Raw genomic sequence first — 15,040 nt, 5'->3', positions numbered from 1 at the left:
GTCCCCCTATGTACAAGAATATAACTACTATAATACTGCCCCTATGTACAAGAATATAACTAATATAATACGTCCCCCTATGTACAAAAATATAAGATTGTAAGTGATCAAGGAGGGAGGTAGTTGAGAGATTACAGGTTAGTCAAGAATAGACATGGCATTTGGAGATGAAATGAGAGATTAGAGACTGGTCGGTAGTTAACTGCACTGGACAGGTTTAGGGAGGAGTTTCTTTGTACTGGTATGACAACAGTGTGTCTGAAAGATGAAGGAAAGACACCAGAATAACAAGGTTTAATGTTTTAGTAATGTGAGAAGTGACTGCTAGGGAGAGGTGTGAAGGGATGGAGTCACTGATGCAAGTAATGGGGTGAGCAGAGGAAAGGAGCCTGGATACTTCTTTCTCCATGACTGGATGACATACAGGAGGAATAAATGGAGCTAGGTGATTGGGAAATTGATTTCTGTCAGATATAGTCGATTTTATCCTTTAGGTGAACAGTTTTCACAAAACTGCGACACAAAACTTGCTTAGCGACACATAAACTCGCTGTTTTGCAGCAAAGACTTACTGATAACACCTGCGATTAGTGCTAGCAGGGGCGCCGCCATCTTGTCGAGGAACGTCGCTCCCCGTGACATCACCAGGGAGCGGTGATCAATTGCAATGACAGCCTCGGGTCTTCTCATTTTAACCCATTCATTAGAATGTGCTAATTGCACAATGCAATGAATGAGGAGGAAAATCCCCATATACTGCCACACTGTACACCCTAGGGCAGTGGTGGCGAACGTATGGCACGGGTGCCAGAGGCGGCACTCAGAGCCCTTTCTGTGGGCACCCGGGCCACCCAGCACACCAGACAGGATAGGAAGAATCTTCCTGCAGTTCCAAGCAACCTAATAGATGCTGCTTTCAGCCATATTTTGATACTAACTTCGCTTCTTGGGACTGTAGGAAGAGCGAGAATGAGTAGACAGGGCCGAATTATCTTTGGAGGACCTCCTGCTGGCCCCACGATTTTATCTGTAAAGAGGGACACTGGAAAGAAGCGAAAATGATTAAAAATTTCCATCTTTCTACTGTGTTGCTGTCCTCAGGAGGCCAATATGATTGAAAGTTGTTGAACAGAGAGCAATAAGTTACTACTTTAATTTTTGGTGGGCACCTCACGATAAATAAGGGGGTTTTTTAGTTGCAGTTTGGGCACTCGGATGCTAAAAGTTTCTCCATCACTGCCCTAGGGGGAAAAATCGTAAAAATAAAAAAAAAGTTTAAAAAAAAATTATAGAAAAAAAAAAATTCTAATCACCCCCCTTTCCCTAAAAGTCATAAATACATTAGGTATCTCATGTCCATTTTAAAAAATATAAAAAGATTCAACAAAAAATATCAAAAGGTCGTACAGTCCTAAAAATGGTAGCATTGAAAACTTCATCATAATTAGTGCCAGCTAAAATAAAAATAAAAAATGTTTTTTAAATTTTTGTAAATATATGAAAAGATTATAAAACATATACAAATTTGGTATCCCTGTAATCATACCGACCCAAAGAATAAAGTAGACATGTGATTTGTTGCACACAGTGAAAGCTGTAAAACCCAAGCCCACAAGAAAACGTTGCAAATGCGGTTTTTCACCATTTTCACTGCATTTGGAATTTTTTTCCGGAGTGGAATATTAAAGACCATCACTATGAAGTGCAATTTGTTACGCAGAAAACAAGCCCTCATAGAGCTCTTTTCATGTAAAAATAAAAAAGTTGATTTTTTAAGGTGGCGAGTGAAAAATGGAAATGAAAAAACAGGAAAGGGCCCGGTCCTTAACCGATTAAGTAGGGTTAAAGTAGGAGGCCAGGTCCCCAGCCCCAAGGTCTGTTACAGATGTGGGTGTCTAGTCTAATTTGGATAATTAGAGAGAGCAGATTAGATCAGTGAAATAGACCTGTTTGGTAAGGCGACGCGTCATTACTGTGAAAAATGGATTTATATTTCAGGATTGCAGCTGTACACTGGTTTGTCTTTCCTAACACTGTTGTGTTCTGTTCATTGAGCTCTAGAGACCTTACACTTTGAGAGTAAGAGAAAAATACTTGTATGACAAAAATGTTGCACCTGAATCCAAAGCAAATCGGCTCAATACAAGAGGCTGTTCACTGTGAATTAACATATATCATTTCTTCCGTTATCAGCAGAAGCTTTTGTACTCTAAGGGGCAGATTTATCAAGCTGCCTAAGTGTAAGGCTATATTCACACTGCCGTTGCCCGCCCGTACCGTACCGTAGCGGGCAACGGCAGTGTACGGGGAGAGGAGGAGGAGGTGAGCGCAGCTCACCCCCGCCCCTCTCCATAGCAACCTATGGCGCACGGCGCCGTATTACGGGAAAAGATAGGACAGGTCCTATCTTTTTCCCGGGTACGGAACGGTACGGTGCCGCACGTGTGCGGCACCGTACCGCTCCCGTAGGGTGCCGTGCGCCCATAGAAGTGTATGGGGGACGTATATCGGCCGTATATACGTCCCCCATACGTTAGTGTGAATGTAGCCTAAGAATGTGCTTAGTTGCCCATGGCAAGCAATCACAACTCCCTTTTAAAATATTCATGAGCAGTAGTAAAATGAAAGTTGAGCTGTAATTGGATGCCATGTGCAACTAAACACATTCTTACGCTTGATAAATTTGCCCCGAAATGTGTATGTAAATAACTCGCTATGACTATAAGAAGTGCTTTACATCCCAAACTTTGCTCTATAGGTGAGGCATCAAATCCTTATTTTACAGACTAGAATCAACCTTCAGGGCAGAGCTTTTTGTTGTTTAATTGTTGCATTCCAGGGCTCATAACTTATTTATTTTTCTATTAATGCAGCTGTATGTGTCACAGTTTTTTTTTTGTAGATAAAGTTGTATTTTGCATTACCCTAATTTGAGATAAATAAAAGTTAATGAGAGACTGTTGTGTATTTTTTTGCCTCTTTTGTGTGGCATCTTCTGTGTGACAAAAGTAATTTAGCATTTACTTTATATGTAGTTATTATTTTGGCAGTATAATCTTTGGATTAAAAAACCTCTAATTAGGGTGGCCGTGAGAAGACTGCAAATTTTTGGCTATATCACCATCCCCATAGACGGTCCCCAGTCTATGGCACCCAATCATGGTGTGGTGAGCACACAGTGGGATAGATCGACTATGAAGTATGCGCCAGAATTCTGTATAGTGCAGCCGAAAAACACCACATAATCATGTGCACCCCCTACAGGCGCATGCTGCCACATTCATGAAGACCGAGCTCCAGTCTTCATGAATGTGTGGCCCGCTGTAGATTAGTGAGGCAAACTGCACATAGTCGGTATGGCATACCCTGCATCACCGGCGAATCCTATCATGCCCGCATATCCCTCTTACCCCACTGTTTCATAACACAGAATTTCTACCCACCCAGGACAGAGACACATTTGTGGGATACAATTGGAGCGTTGATCCGAGAATATGGGACACGCTCCAAGGCTCGCTCCAAAGATGTTTCAGGGTCCTGAGCTCTCAGATGAAGGAGAGGGTCACATTTTTGAGACTATGTATGTAAATTTTTTCTTTGTTTAAATCTTGATTAAACCATAAAATTTAATGTGAAAGATAAATAAAAAAAGTTTTAATGGTTATTTAGTTCTTTTGGATATTAGGTCATATCCAACATCTATTAGAATGTACAGGAATTCTGTTAATTAATGTGCTAGTCATACATTATTTGTAATAAAATTGTGTCTCTAGTTACATTTCCAGAAAGATTTTCTTCACACACTAGAAAGGATGAATAGAGGTTTCTTTAACAACGTCCTTATTAGAATCCTGTGATTTTATTATGTTCATACAGACATTCACCAAATAACAATGATCCAGTCTACAAGATTCTCCTACCACAACCTCTTGTGCTGCTCTGCACATCATTGCACCCATTGAAAGTAATTCATTTAAGAACTTGTAACTCTGTAGTTTCCAGACATGATTTTATATTTCCTGGACAATGACCATGGCTACATAATATGTCAATGTCATTTTACTGTTTAAAAATCTACACAATAATAATAATGGGATCGGTGATAAATGGAATGAAATAATGAGATAATGTCATAGCCTGGTAATTCCCATTGGGCCTTGTATACCTGGTCATACATGACATCATATAACAACTGCTGCCCATCACTACCCTCAATGGTGCTGGATTTAGTCAGTAATAAAGGCCCTCATTTATGCAATTTCCCTGTTTTGACTGAAAACTTGACAACTCGTTTAACATTGGCCACCGACAGAGGGACAAATAATACCAAGGTTTTAAACTACACATTTTATAATTTTAACATAACTTGCTCACAAAGATGAAACAATTAGTATCAAAATAACTGTAAATTGTAGTCAAATATAAGACTTAATGGGGCACATTTACTTACCCGATGCCGTCGCGATCCCCCATCTGGACGGTCCGACGAGGATGAAGTCCGGCGCGATTCACCATGATCTTCCGCCGGAGTTCACCTTCTTCTTCCCGGTAATGCAATTGCTTGGCTTGCGACACACTTTGAATTTTAAATCCCGCGCTTAGTCCAAATCAGTCGGGTTGTCCGACGGCTGCGCCCCTCGATTTGTGTTGCATGAAAGTTGGAGCGATTGCGTGTGGCAAAAACTCGTTAAATGCGGTGCAAATCGGAAATAGTCGGGGAACCCGAATGAAATGTGGTCCCAATATTTTCCATATTTGTGGCTATTCCATTTTTCAAGGGATATAAGCTTAAAATTAACATCTTGAAATGGATGTTCTCATCACAAACAGAGACAAAACTAGATAAGTTTCGAACATTCTGGTTCCACCTGTAAGAACCGATATCTCCAACAGCAGGCTCCTGTGGCCCCCATTCTGTCTGGTGAGGGACTACGTGCATGTAGAGGTGAAAAATTGAAGCTAACTACTACATAGACAGGACTATAAAATACAGGCCATCCATGGGTTATGTACAAGATAGGTTCTTCAGGTTTGTTCTTAAATTGAATTTGTAAGCCTTAGTCAGGTCTGGTATATTATATACTATAATTGTAACTCCTGATTCATTTTTTGAAGTCATGGGAACAACTATTATCAATAAAACTTAGTTAAACATCCAGACACTTCACCAGAGGTCACAGTGGGCAGAGGGGTCGTCTGTAAATTGAGTGCCCTTACATTGGGAGATGCCTGCTAGAATATCAAGCCAATTAGCAGAAACGCTAATATTTTTTTCTGGCTGGTTTCATGTCCATTATATGGTCTCTGTAATTAAATCATAATACACCTTTAACAGATGGGTTTACATTAGGAACACACAGGAAAAAATTTACAAGCTGTGCAAGCTTGAGATGGAGTAAGTGCATTACTGATTTGGAAAGTCAGATCCTGTTAAGTATTTACCATTAACTGTTTTATATGTAGTTTATTCAATATCTTACAATAAATGAGGCTTGGAAATAAAATGAAAGTAAAACTTACTTGCCAAAACGAGCTTCATGTAGAGATCTTGCTGCTACTCAGTCTTCTGGCTCACGTTGGTGTCTGGAGAAGTGGAGATTGTATCTGTAGATCTACTTTGATCCCTCCTCCTAATACTTGTAGTTATTTTCTGATACAGGTAGTAGAGGTCGGGTTCACATAGGCAATATATTCCTTTATATAGACACTATGCTACAATACTGGTCATCACAAAATCAGATTTAGGAAGATGTAGATGATAATTAATCTTTGGTCATAAACTTTTCCAGAAGTAGTTTTCTGTGAATTTTACCCTTCAAAGAATGTGGGCACATGACTGTGAATATCCACCAATGAGGCTTATGGTGAAGGTAGCATCTTGGAGCAACAATATGAACGTTAATGACTTTTGAGTTATTGGGGGTCATTTACTAAGGGCCCGATTCTCATTTCCTGACGTGTTACCCGAATATTTCCGATTTGAACCGATTTCCACTGAATTGCCCCGGGATTTTGGCGCGCGCGATCGGATTGAGGCTCATCGGCGCCGGCATACACACGCGACGGAAATCGGGGGTGGGGTGTGGCCGAACAAAAACCCAACGGATTAGGAGAAACCGCCGCATTAAAAAAAAAAAGTGTCGCGAGACTCGCGCTTACCTTCACTAGGTATAGGCCGGTGAACTTGAGTGCATTTCGGTGGGCCTTGGGGAACTTCAGCGCAGCAGCGCCACCTGGTGGACGTCGGAGGAACTACCTTAGTGAATCCCGGCCGGACCCCAATCCACAGCAGAGAAAGTGCCGCTGGATTGCGAATGGACCGGGTAAGTAAATCTGTCCCATTGTGTATGTCTTACATTTTTCATTATAGTAAGTAGAATATTAGACCCATAATATAAAGCGTTAGTTCTCATGCAGTTTGTACACCTATCAATGTCACTGAAGGAAGGAAACTTCCTATAGTGTTATGTAAACAGGGACGTTATGCAATAGATGAGATGTTGTGATAACACAAGGGACGGTTAAGAACATGAATTGTTGATTTGTCCTATCAACTGAAGTTTTACAACTGCAATTACAGATATGATATATTGCTGTATTTATAAATGAAAGCCTGGGAGGCTGTAAAAGAAAATCAGTATATTCACAATTTATTGCAATACAGATGTAATGCTGTGTATCAGATGGGCATTTAGACCCCAGAAGCAGAACTGAAAAAATTGTAGAAAAATAAAATAAAAATATATAAAAGTTCAAAATATGAATCACCCCCCCCCCCCTCCCCTTGAATGGATATATAAATAGAATCATAAACTTTTTAACATATCAGTTTGGGCAATTCGGACCAAATTAAAGGTGAATGTCATAATAAATCATAATGTCCACAGTTATTGAATAATAAGTGATCAAAAGTCTGCAAGTTCTAAATATGGTATCAATGAAAACATCAGCTCATCAAGCAAAAAAATAAAAAAATAACATCTTGCAAATCTCTGTATGGAGGTATTAAAGGAAATCTAGAATGATAAACCAGGGGCACTTACTCATAGACCCCGACACTATGACTGTGGTAATCTTCTTATATTAGTTATCCATAGCCTCTTTTCTTCTAAACTCAACTTTTTAAATTATGCTAATTAGCCAGAAGTGTTCTGTACCTTCACAAGCTGCTACACTGAGCATAAACACTCCCCCTTCCCATTATGTACATAAACTTCCTGCTACAGTAAGATTACATCAGGCAGATGATCGCATTAGTGCTGAGGGAGAATAGGAAGAGTGAGAGACAGTGTAAAAGCCTGTGAAGCTGCATCACCAAGGGAGTATGGCAACTCCCCCTGGAGCCCTTTAGATTAATTAGCATGAATTTAAAGGTTGATTTTTAGAAGGAAGGAGGCCATGGATAGCAAATATAAGAAAATTACCACAGTCAAAGTGTCTGGATCTATGAGTAAGTGTCCCTGGTTTTTCCTGATTGATTTTGATGGTAGATTTCCTTAAATACCAGATAAGAAACCTATTGAAATGTTGTATCCCCATGATTTTACTTAACCAAAAGAATAATAATAAATACTAATTCTTTATTTATATAGTGCACACAGATTACGCAGAGCTTGCCAAATCAGTCCCTCTCCCCATGGGGCTCACAATATAAACAACCTACCAGCATGTTTTGGAGTGTGGGAGGAAACCAGAGGACCTGGAGGAAACCCACGCAAACACGGAGAGAACATACACTCTTTGTGGATGTTGACCTGGGTGGGAACTTGAACCCAGGACCCCAGCAATGCAAGGCAAAAGTGCTACCCACTCAACCACCGAATAGAGGGGATGCGTCATTTGGACCACACAATCAAAACAAAGCCTGCAAGAAACTGGACCAACTGTATTTTCAGTGACATTTGCACAGTCCATTAAATGGACATCTCTGTAAATGGAAAAATATAAAAGATATGGCTTTTAGGGTGTGGAAATTGAAAAATGGAAAACATGAATTTAAAGGGTCCTGAAAGGAACTTGTGAATTGATGTAAGAACCAGTGGGCCCTAGGCTGGTACTGAAGTTATCTGTCTTCAGAAGGAGCCTATAGCAATTCTCAAGTGTCTCCTCAAGGTGCGATGAGATTTGTGGAGATATACAAAGCTTTATTCTTTTGGAAAATGAAACAAACCGCATATTAGATGTGATATGAAAAACTTTATTGATGAAAATGATTTAATTGCTTCACGCGTGAGCAATGTTACTATACGTGGACCATAAAACTATTTTAATGCCTTGAAAATACTAACTAATACATCAAAATAATCTTTGTTTTCCAAAATATTTATATACATATCATACATTTTACAAAGGAGATGGTTTTATACATAGGAAGCTGAACACTGGTAAATGACATCCTACCTGCCATTAAAAAATACAAGGAGAAGAAAACATTAAAAGAACAGACAGAACTTTCCTATGTTTGTCAGCAGCACCTAAAGACTGAACTTACTTCTTATATAAAATACAACAATCATTATATTACATTCAGAAGAATTGTCAACAGTTGCATAAGTATTGTCTGCTGTCCATCGCTTAATAGCACTGCAAGGCACAATAGGGTGAAAATGGGGTGAAAATATAATAGGGTGAAAATACAGCATGCAGCCAGGAGGTCCCAGACCTTCCTCTTCATTATATGGAGGAGGATGCAGAGTAGTATAGCCCTGTTTAGAGAATCACTAAAAATACATTGCTTTGCCCTACATTTATAAAGTATAAAACAAAGCTATTCATTGTTTTCTTAGGTTGAATGAAACAAGTAATCTGCGGTCTGACCCAACACTGATAAGGAGGTATCCAGTATTTTACTTTATTTCTATTTCTGTACAGACAGACATGTTGGGTAAACAAGATGGGTGCAGCCCAATTCTCCTTCTGCAGGTCATGTTTTACATTTCAAAGATTGACTGTATGCACACAGAGAGATGTCACTCATATCACAGAGGTCCAAGGAAGTAAAAATAACACAGGCTATGGCAGTGCTGGGGTCATATCACTGGAGAGTTAATCTGTAGCCAATACAGATATTACACATATATAATGTCAGGTCCTTCATCGTACATAATCTCTAATAAATGTAAAGCAATGTTAGCCCCCCAGACATGATTGTTCTAATACAAATCTTTATGAAGAACAACCATGGTGTAGAGACAATGGCCAGAATAATGGCAACACCTGTATTCATACATTTCAGGAGGAACATCAGAGGATCAGCTCTGAAAAAAAATCCTGCAGAAGATTTTCCAGCATTAACTATTTTGGGAAACATACACCATTACATATTGGAAGGTCAGATAGGTCAGTTTAAACAAGCGAGTTGTATCTCCTCTGCACAGTCCTCCTGTATTCAGTATGATCTAATAGTATACTGGGAAGAAAGGCCACTACCTGAATATAAAGTATCTGAAAGGGCAATTCAACGTGCATCGGTCATCCAATAGTTATAGATAGTAGTCAGACTCATATATCACTATATATCAGTATCAATGACACATCACCAGCTTCTAGTTACAACTGCAGCAAATAACGTGGAAGACCTAAGGTAAAGCAGATTTAGTAAAAACATTCATGGCTGTTAATGGCCTCATATCGTATGTAAATACATTTGCATAATCTGAAATGCTGCTGATTAGGAAGTGCTAGAGTCAACATACAGCAGATAATTACCATTCTCACCCTTCTTACCATCAGCAGAGTCGTATGTACTCATTTAATGCAGCGACACATTTAATAATGACAAACACAAAGTAACACTTCTCAGGGCTTGGCTGCACCAGCGTCTGCAAGATCTATATTCCCTGCATGAATCTGCTGGCAACAACAGGAATGGATCCCATCAGAGGGAAAGGAGAAATGTTTACCCAAAACAAAGATATTCCTTCTTTGAAATTATTGTAACAGGATTCAATCACATTGGGGCAGATTTACCGTATATGCCGGCGTATAAGACGACTGGGCGTATAAGACGACCCCCAACTTCTGCCCTAAAAATATAGAATTTGGTATATACTCACTGTATAAGACTACCCCTCTCCCAAATGAAAAAAAGTCTGCTTAAAACTTTGCAAAACAAACAAGAGAGCAAGTGCCTGGTGATCATAACTGTAAGCTGCGATATTAATGAAGATTCGATATGCTTCTGTAAGTGCCGCCTGTGACCCCCAGCTCTGTGACGCCAACCGCTGTGACAGGGCGGCTGCATTAGCATACAGCGCGCCGCCCCGTCAGCGCGTACTAAGCCTCTTCTAATGACTGTGAGAGGCGGACTGCCACGCATGCGCGGCGGTCCCAGGAAGCGGCTCTCTACGCGCTGATGGGTAAAAAAAACACCTCACACAGTGCGGCCCCCGTATATCCGGCGCATAAGACGACCCCCCACTGTAGCCATTATTTTAAGGGGTTAAAAAGTAGTCTTATACGCCAGTATATACAGTACTTACCCGGTCCATTCGCGATCCAGCGGTGCGTTCTGTGAGGTGGATTCGGGTCTTCCGGCGATCCACTAAGGCAGTTCCTCCGACGTCCACCAGATGTCGCTGCTGCGCTGAAGTTCCCCGATGTCCGCCGGAATGCACCAACCTATACCTGGTGAAGGTAAGCGCGTGTCCCACAAGACTTTTTTTTTTAAATGCGGTGGTTTTTCCGAATTCGTTGGGTTAGCGTTCGGCCACGCCCCCCCGATTTCTGTCGCGTGCATGCTGGCGCCGATGCGCCACAATCCGATCGTGTGTGCCAAAAACCCGGGGCAATACAGGGAAAATCGGCGAAATCGGAAATATTCGGGTAACACGTCAGGAAAACGCGTATCGGGCCCTTAGTAAATGACCCCCATTATTTCATGCAGGGTATATGGGGGCATTGGTGGGTTTGCAGCAATTCCAAGAAGAGGGCTCCCCACGTCTCTTTCAAAATTGAAGATTTACTAGGATTTATACAAAACTGTATTTCACATAGTTCTAAGTTCTGTTTCTAGTAAAAGTCCTTTATTGCTAAATTACAGAAAACAGAATTAAAAGCATATAAAATAATAACTAGGGTTGACCTCTTCCCAATGAGGGATAGGACTCAAAGTGAGCAAAACCTAAATATGAGTGTATAATCCTTAATACTGCTGCTGAAGGGATTACTCCTTTCCGAATTTTTGGAAATACAAATCTATAAATGAATCAGAAAATTAACTTGGTTTGTAATAATTCTATGTAAAACATAAATACAGAGGGGCCCCTACTTAAGGACACCCGACTTACATACGACTCCTAGTTACAGACGGACCTCTTTGACCACTGTGACCTCTGGTGAAGCTCTCTGGATGCTTTTGGTTAGTCCCAGGGTGCAATGATCAGCTGTAAGGTGTCTGTAATGAAGCTTTATCATTAATTCGTTGTCCCAATACAGCAAAACATTTTGAAGATCCAATTGTCACAAGGACAAAAAAAAAATTGTCTGGAGCTACAATTATAAAATATACAGTTCCAACTTACATACACATTCAACTTAAGAACAAACCTAAAACTTGTATGTAATCTGGAGACTGCCTGTATTCCAAAAAAAACTAAAAAAAAAAAAAAAAAAAAAAATGTTCTTTGCTGTGTTATATGCACATAGCAGAATAAGTGTAGCATGTTTCCAGTGCTTTTAGAACCCATCAGTCAATGATGTGCAAATGCAGCTGTCCAACCACAAGAAAACACAAAGTTCCCTTTTATAACATTGTGTTGAAAGTCAGAAGTATGAGTGCTGATCTTTGGGGATATGAATGACCTGAAGGTGATAAAAAACCGCTCCCTCATGAGTAGCTGAAGGAAACATACTGAATCTGTAACACATATTTTCCTGGAGAAAAAGTTATTACTTACATAACATGAACCGTTATTATGGATTTAGGACTCTGTTTCTCAGCAAATAGTATAAATGCTGTTCACGTAGCAGAAACAATCTTCCTACTATAGAAATATCTAGGACCCCATGGGGAAGGTGGCTAAAAATAGTGCAAAAAAAATCTATAGATGCCCTCAGAACAACAAATCAGAACACAGATGTTATTTGCTTTGCACTATTTTATAGAACCGGCACCCAATCATTTCCTCCTAAGGCTACATTACCATGATTACCGCATGTATCATAAATAATAAATATAGTAGCAGGTGGATGTCTATCCCCCTGTCATAAAAAGGGACATAAGGCACAATACCCACTTATTCTACTGCCCTAAAACAAGGTGCATGTCCTGATCTAATTCATGATAATACTCAGTACTACCACATTGTTGTGTATAGGAGAACCCGTATACATCAGTACTCCAATCACAAGACATGGCTCTTACATGGATGTGCATTAAGAAATATTTTCTAAAGCTTACAGTTAATAAAAGAAGCATCATATAATAAAATACAGCTTTATATAAATGTGTCATAAAATCTAATACAAAAGTACAAAAAGAATACAACATATAAAAGGCTAGCCTGGAGCTTAGAACATGGCACGCTAGAGTCCTAAATGCATCACATCTCGGCTCGCCTTTTATTCTTTGCTCCTGCTGCACCGTCTTCCTCCTCTTCTTCCTCTTCTTCATAATTTTCATCATGATTATTCTCCTGATCTTTCTGTGGAGCTTCATGTTCTCTTTCGACTCCAATCTGTTTTCCTACAGCCTGGAAAGCAAAAATCATCCTAAAATTAGTCGGTCATTCAGAGTATTGTATAGCTACTAATAAAAAGTATAGTCCGCCTCTTTTTTTGATAGTCATCACCTAAATGGCAGCCTCCATTAGGAACGAATAACAATTGATGTTAGGAAAGGGTAGACAGAGTTTTAACTATGTTATAAAGGGGTTACTGACATGGTTTCCCATCCAAACAAACAGATTTTAAAAGGGAAAAAACATCACCGTTCACGTTTTCTGAATAGTTATTTCCTGTGTACTGATGCTGTAGAAGGTCCAATAACAATGCATTCAAAAATGTAAACTTGAATCATTTTTGAACAAAATTTTTAAAAAAAAGAATAAAGTTATCATCCCTCTCAAACATGCAGCTTTGTGTAACTTCGCAGAGAATAAAACGACCAATTATGGTGACAGCCTGCTACAGGGCACTTGGTTTGCCATTGTCAAAGCAATGTCATTTGTGGGTAGACATTGCAGCCAATTGAAGAACCTAAGTAGTGACCTCTACACAAACCTCGAGTCACAACTGTGATCAGTATACAATGAGGACGGAAAGTATTCAGACCCCCTTAAATTTTTCACTCTTTGTTTTATTGCAGCCAATTGGTAAGATCATTAATTCACACTCTGCATCTCACCTTAAAAGAAAAAAAAATCAGAAATGTAGATATTTTTGCTAATTTATTAAGAAAATCTTAAAAATCACATGGAATAAGTATTCAGCCCCTCTGCTCAGTATTGAGTAGAAGCACCTTGTGAGCTAGTACAGCCAGGAGTCTTCTTGGGAATGATGCAATGGTGCATCCACTACCATACTTACTTGCAGATCCTCTCCAGTTCCGGTTCCATCCAGTTGGATGGTGAACGTTGGGGGAAGTCATTTTCAAGTCTCTCCAGAGACGCTTAATTGAGTTTAGGTCAGAGCTCTGGCTGGGCCAGTCAAGAATGGTGAATGGTGAGTTGTTCTGAAGCCACGGCTTTAATTTAGCTGTGTGCTTAGGGTTATTGTCTTGTTAGAAGTTGAACCTTCGGCCCACTCGGAGGTCCAGAACACTCTGGAAGAGTTTTTCATCCAGGGTATCTATGTACTTGGCTGCATTCATCTTTCCTTCAATTGCAACCAGTTGTACTGTCCCTGCACCCATAGCATGATGCTATCATCACCATGTTTTACTGTTGGGATTGTTTTGGCAGGTAATGAGCAGTGCCTGGTTTTGAAAATTAAACTAAATAAAGTTTGATATTTCGTAACTATACACATCCTCCTGTTTTCTTGGTATGTTGAGCAGTGCCTGGTTTTGTCCACACATACCACTTAGGATTATCTGGTCTGATGAGATGAATTTTGAACTTTTTGGTGTTAATTCTATTTCTCATAGACTGGGAGTCCTTCATGTGATTTTTTGCACACTATATGCGGTTTTGGAGAGGTTTCGGTCGGCACACTGTACCATAAAGTTCTGACTGGTGAAGGGCTGCGACTTTGAGGAACTTACTCCCATTTCAATACTGCATCTCTGGAGCTCAGCCACAGTGATCGTGCAGTTCTTCTTTACCTCTATCACCGATGCTTAGTTTGGCTAGATGACCAGGTCGAGGAAAAGTTATGGCCGCCCCAAACTTCTTCCATTTAAGGATTATGGAGGTCTCTGTGCTGAAGAAATTCTTCTGTAACCTTGGCCAAATCTGTGCCTTGCACTATTTCTGTCTCTGAGCTCCTTGGGCAGTTCCTTCGATCTCATGATTCTCATGTGCTCTGACATGCACTGTGAGCTGTGAGGTCTCATATAGAAAGGTGAGTGCCTTTCTTTATTCAGTACAATCAGCTTAATTAAACACAGCTGGACTCCAATGAAGGAGTATAACCATCTCAAGGAGGATCAGAAGGAAATGGACAGTTTTTTTGTTTAATAAATTAGCCAAAATATCTACATACCTGTTTTTGTGCTGTCAAGACGGGGTGCAAAGTGTACATTAATGAGCCAAAAAAACCTTGGCTGCAATGAAACAAAATTTAAAGGGGTCTGAATACTTTCCGTAACCACTGAACTTCCGTAGAGAAAATACTGCTGAGGACCGTGCGAGTTACCTGATCTCGAATGAATCCTTATCTGAAAATAGTCAGACATAAGTGCAGAAGTAGGCGCTGTCTACCGCTGCTCAAAAAACAGAATGGGCCAGCTAAGTTCATAGATATTTCTTCTTATTGTTGCTGGACAAAATGGGGTTGAGGCAAAAAAAACCAAAACAAACCACTAAAGGGGGATTCGCATTTGCTCATCAGTGCAAGAGCAGGGTATTATATATAGTTGTGAACAAGTACAAAACACAGG

General features: G+C 40.0%; 1 protein-coding gene across 4 annotated transcripts in view; it reads right to left on the bottom strand.

Moving 5' to 3' along the window:
• Positions 1-10,480: 10,480 nt before the first annotated feature.
• The window catches only part of GOLIM4 (golgi integral membrane protein 4), a 71,370-nt gene continuing 66,810 nt past the window's right edge, over positions 10,481-15,040 (bottom strand). For all 4 annotated transcript variants that reach the window (XM_072142866.1, XM_072142867.1, XM_072142868.1 and 1 more), the window contains one exon: positions 10,481-12,692. In XM_072142866.1, coding sequence (XP_071998967.1) covers positions 12,543-12,692 — 150 coding nt within the window. In that variant the 3' untranslated portion in view covers positions 10,481-12,542. The remainder of the gene's footprint in view (positions 12,693-15,040) is intronic.

Source organism: Engystomops pustulosus, chromosome 3 (genome assembly GCF_040894005.1).
Source record: "Engystomops pustulosus chromosome 3, aEngPut4.maternal, whole genome shotgun sequence".
Classification (NCBI taxonomy): Eukaryota; Metazoa; Chordata; class Amphibia; order Anura; family Leptodactylidae; genus Engystomops; species Engystomops pustulosus.
This window is presented reverse-complemented; position numbering and strand designations above follow the sequence as displayed.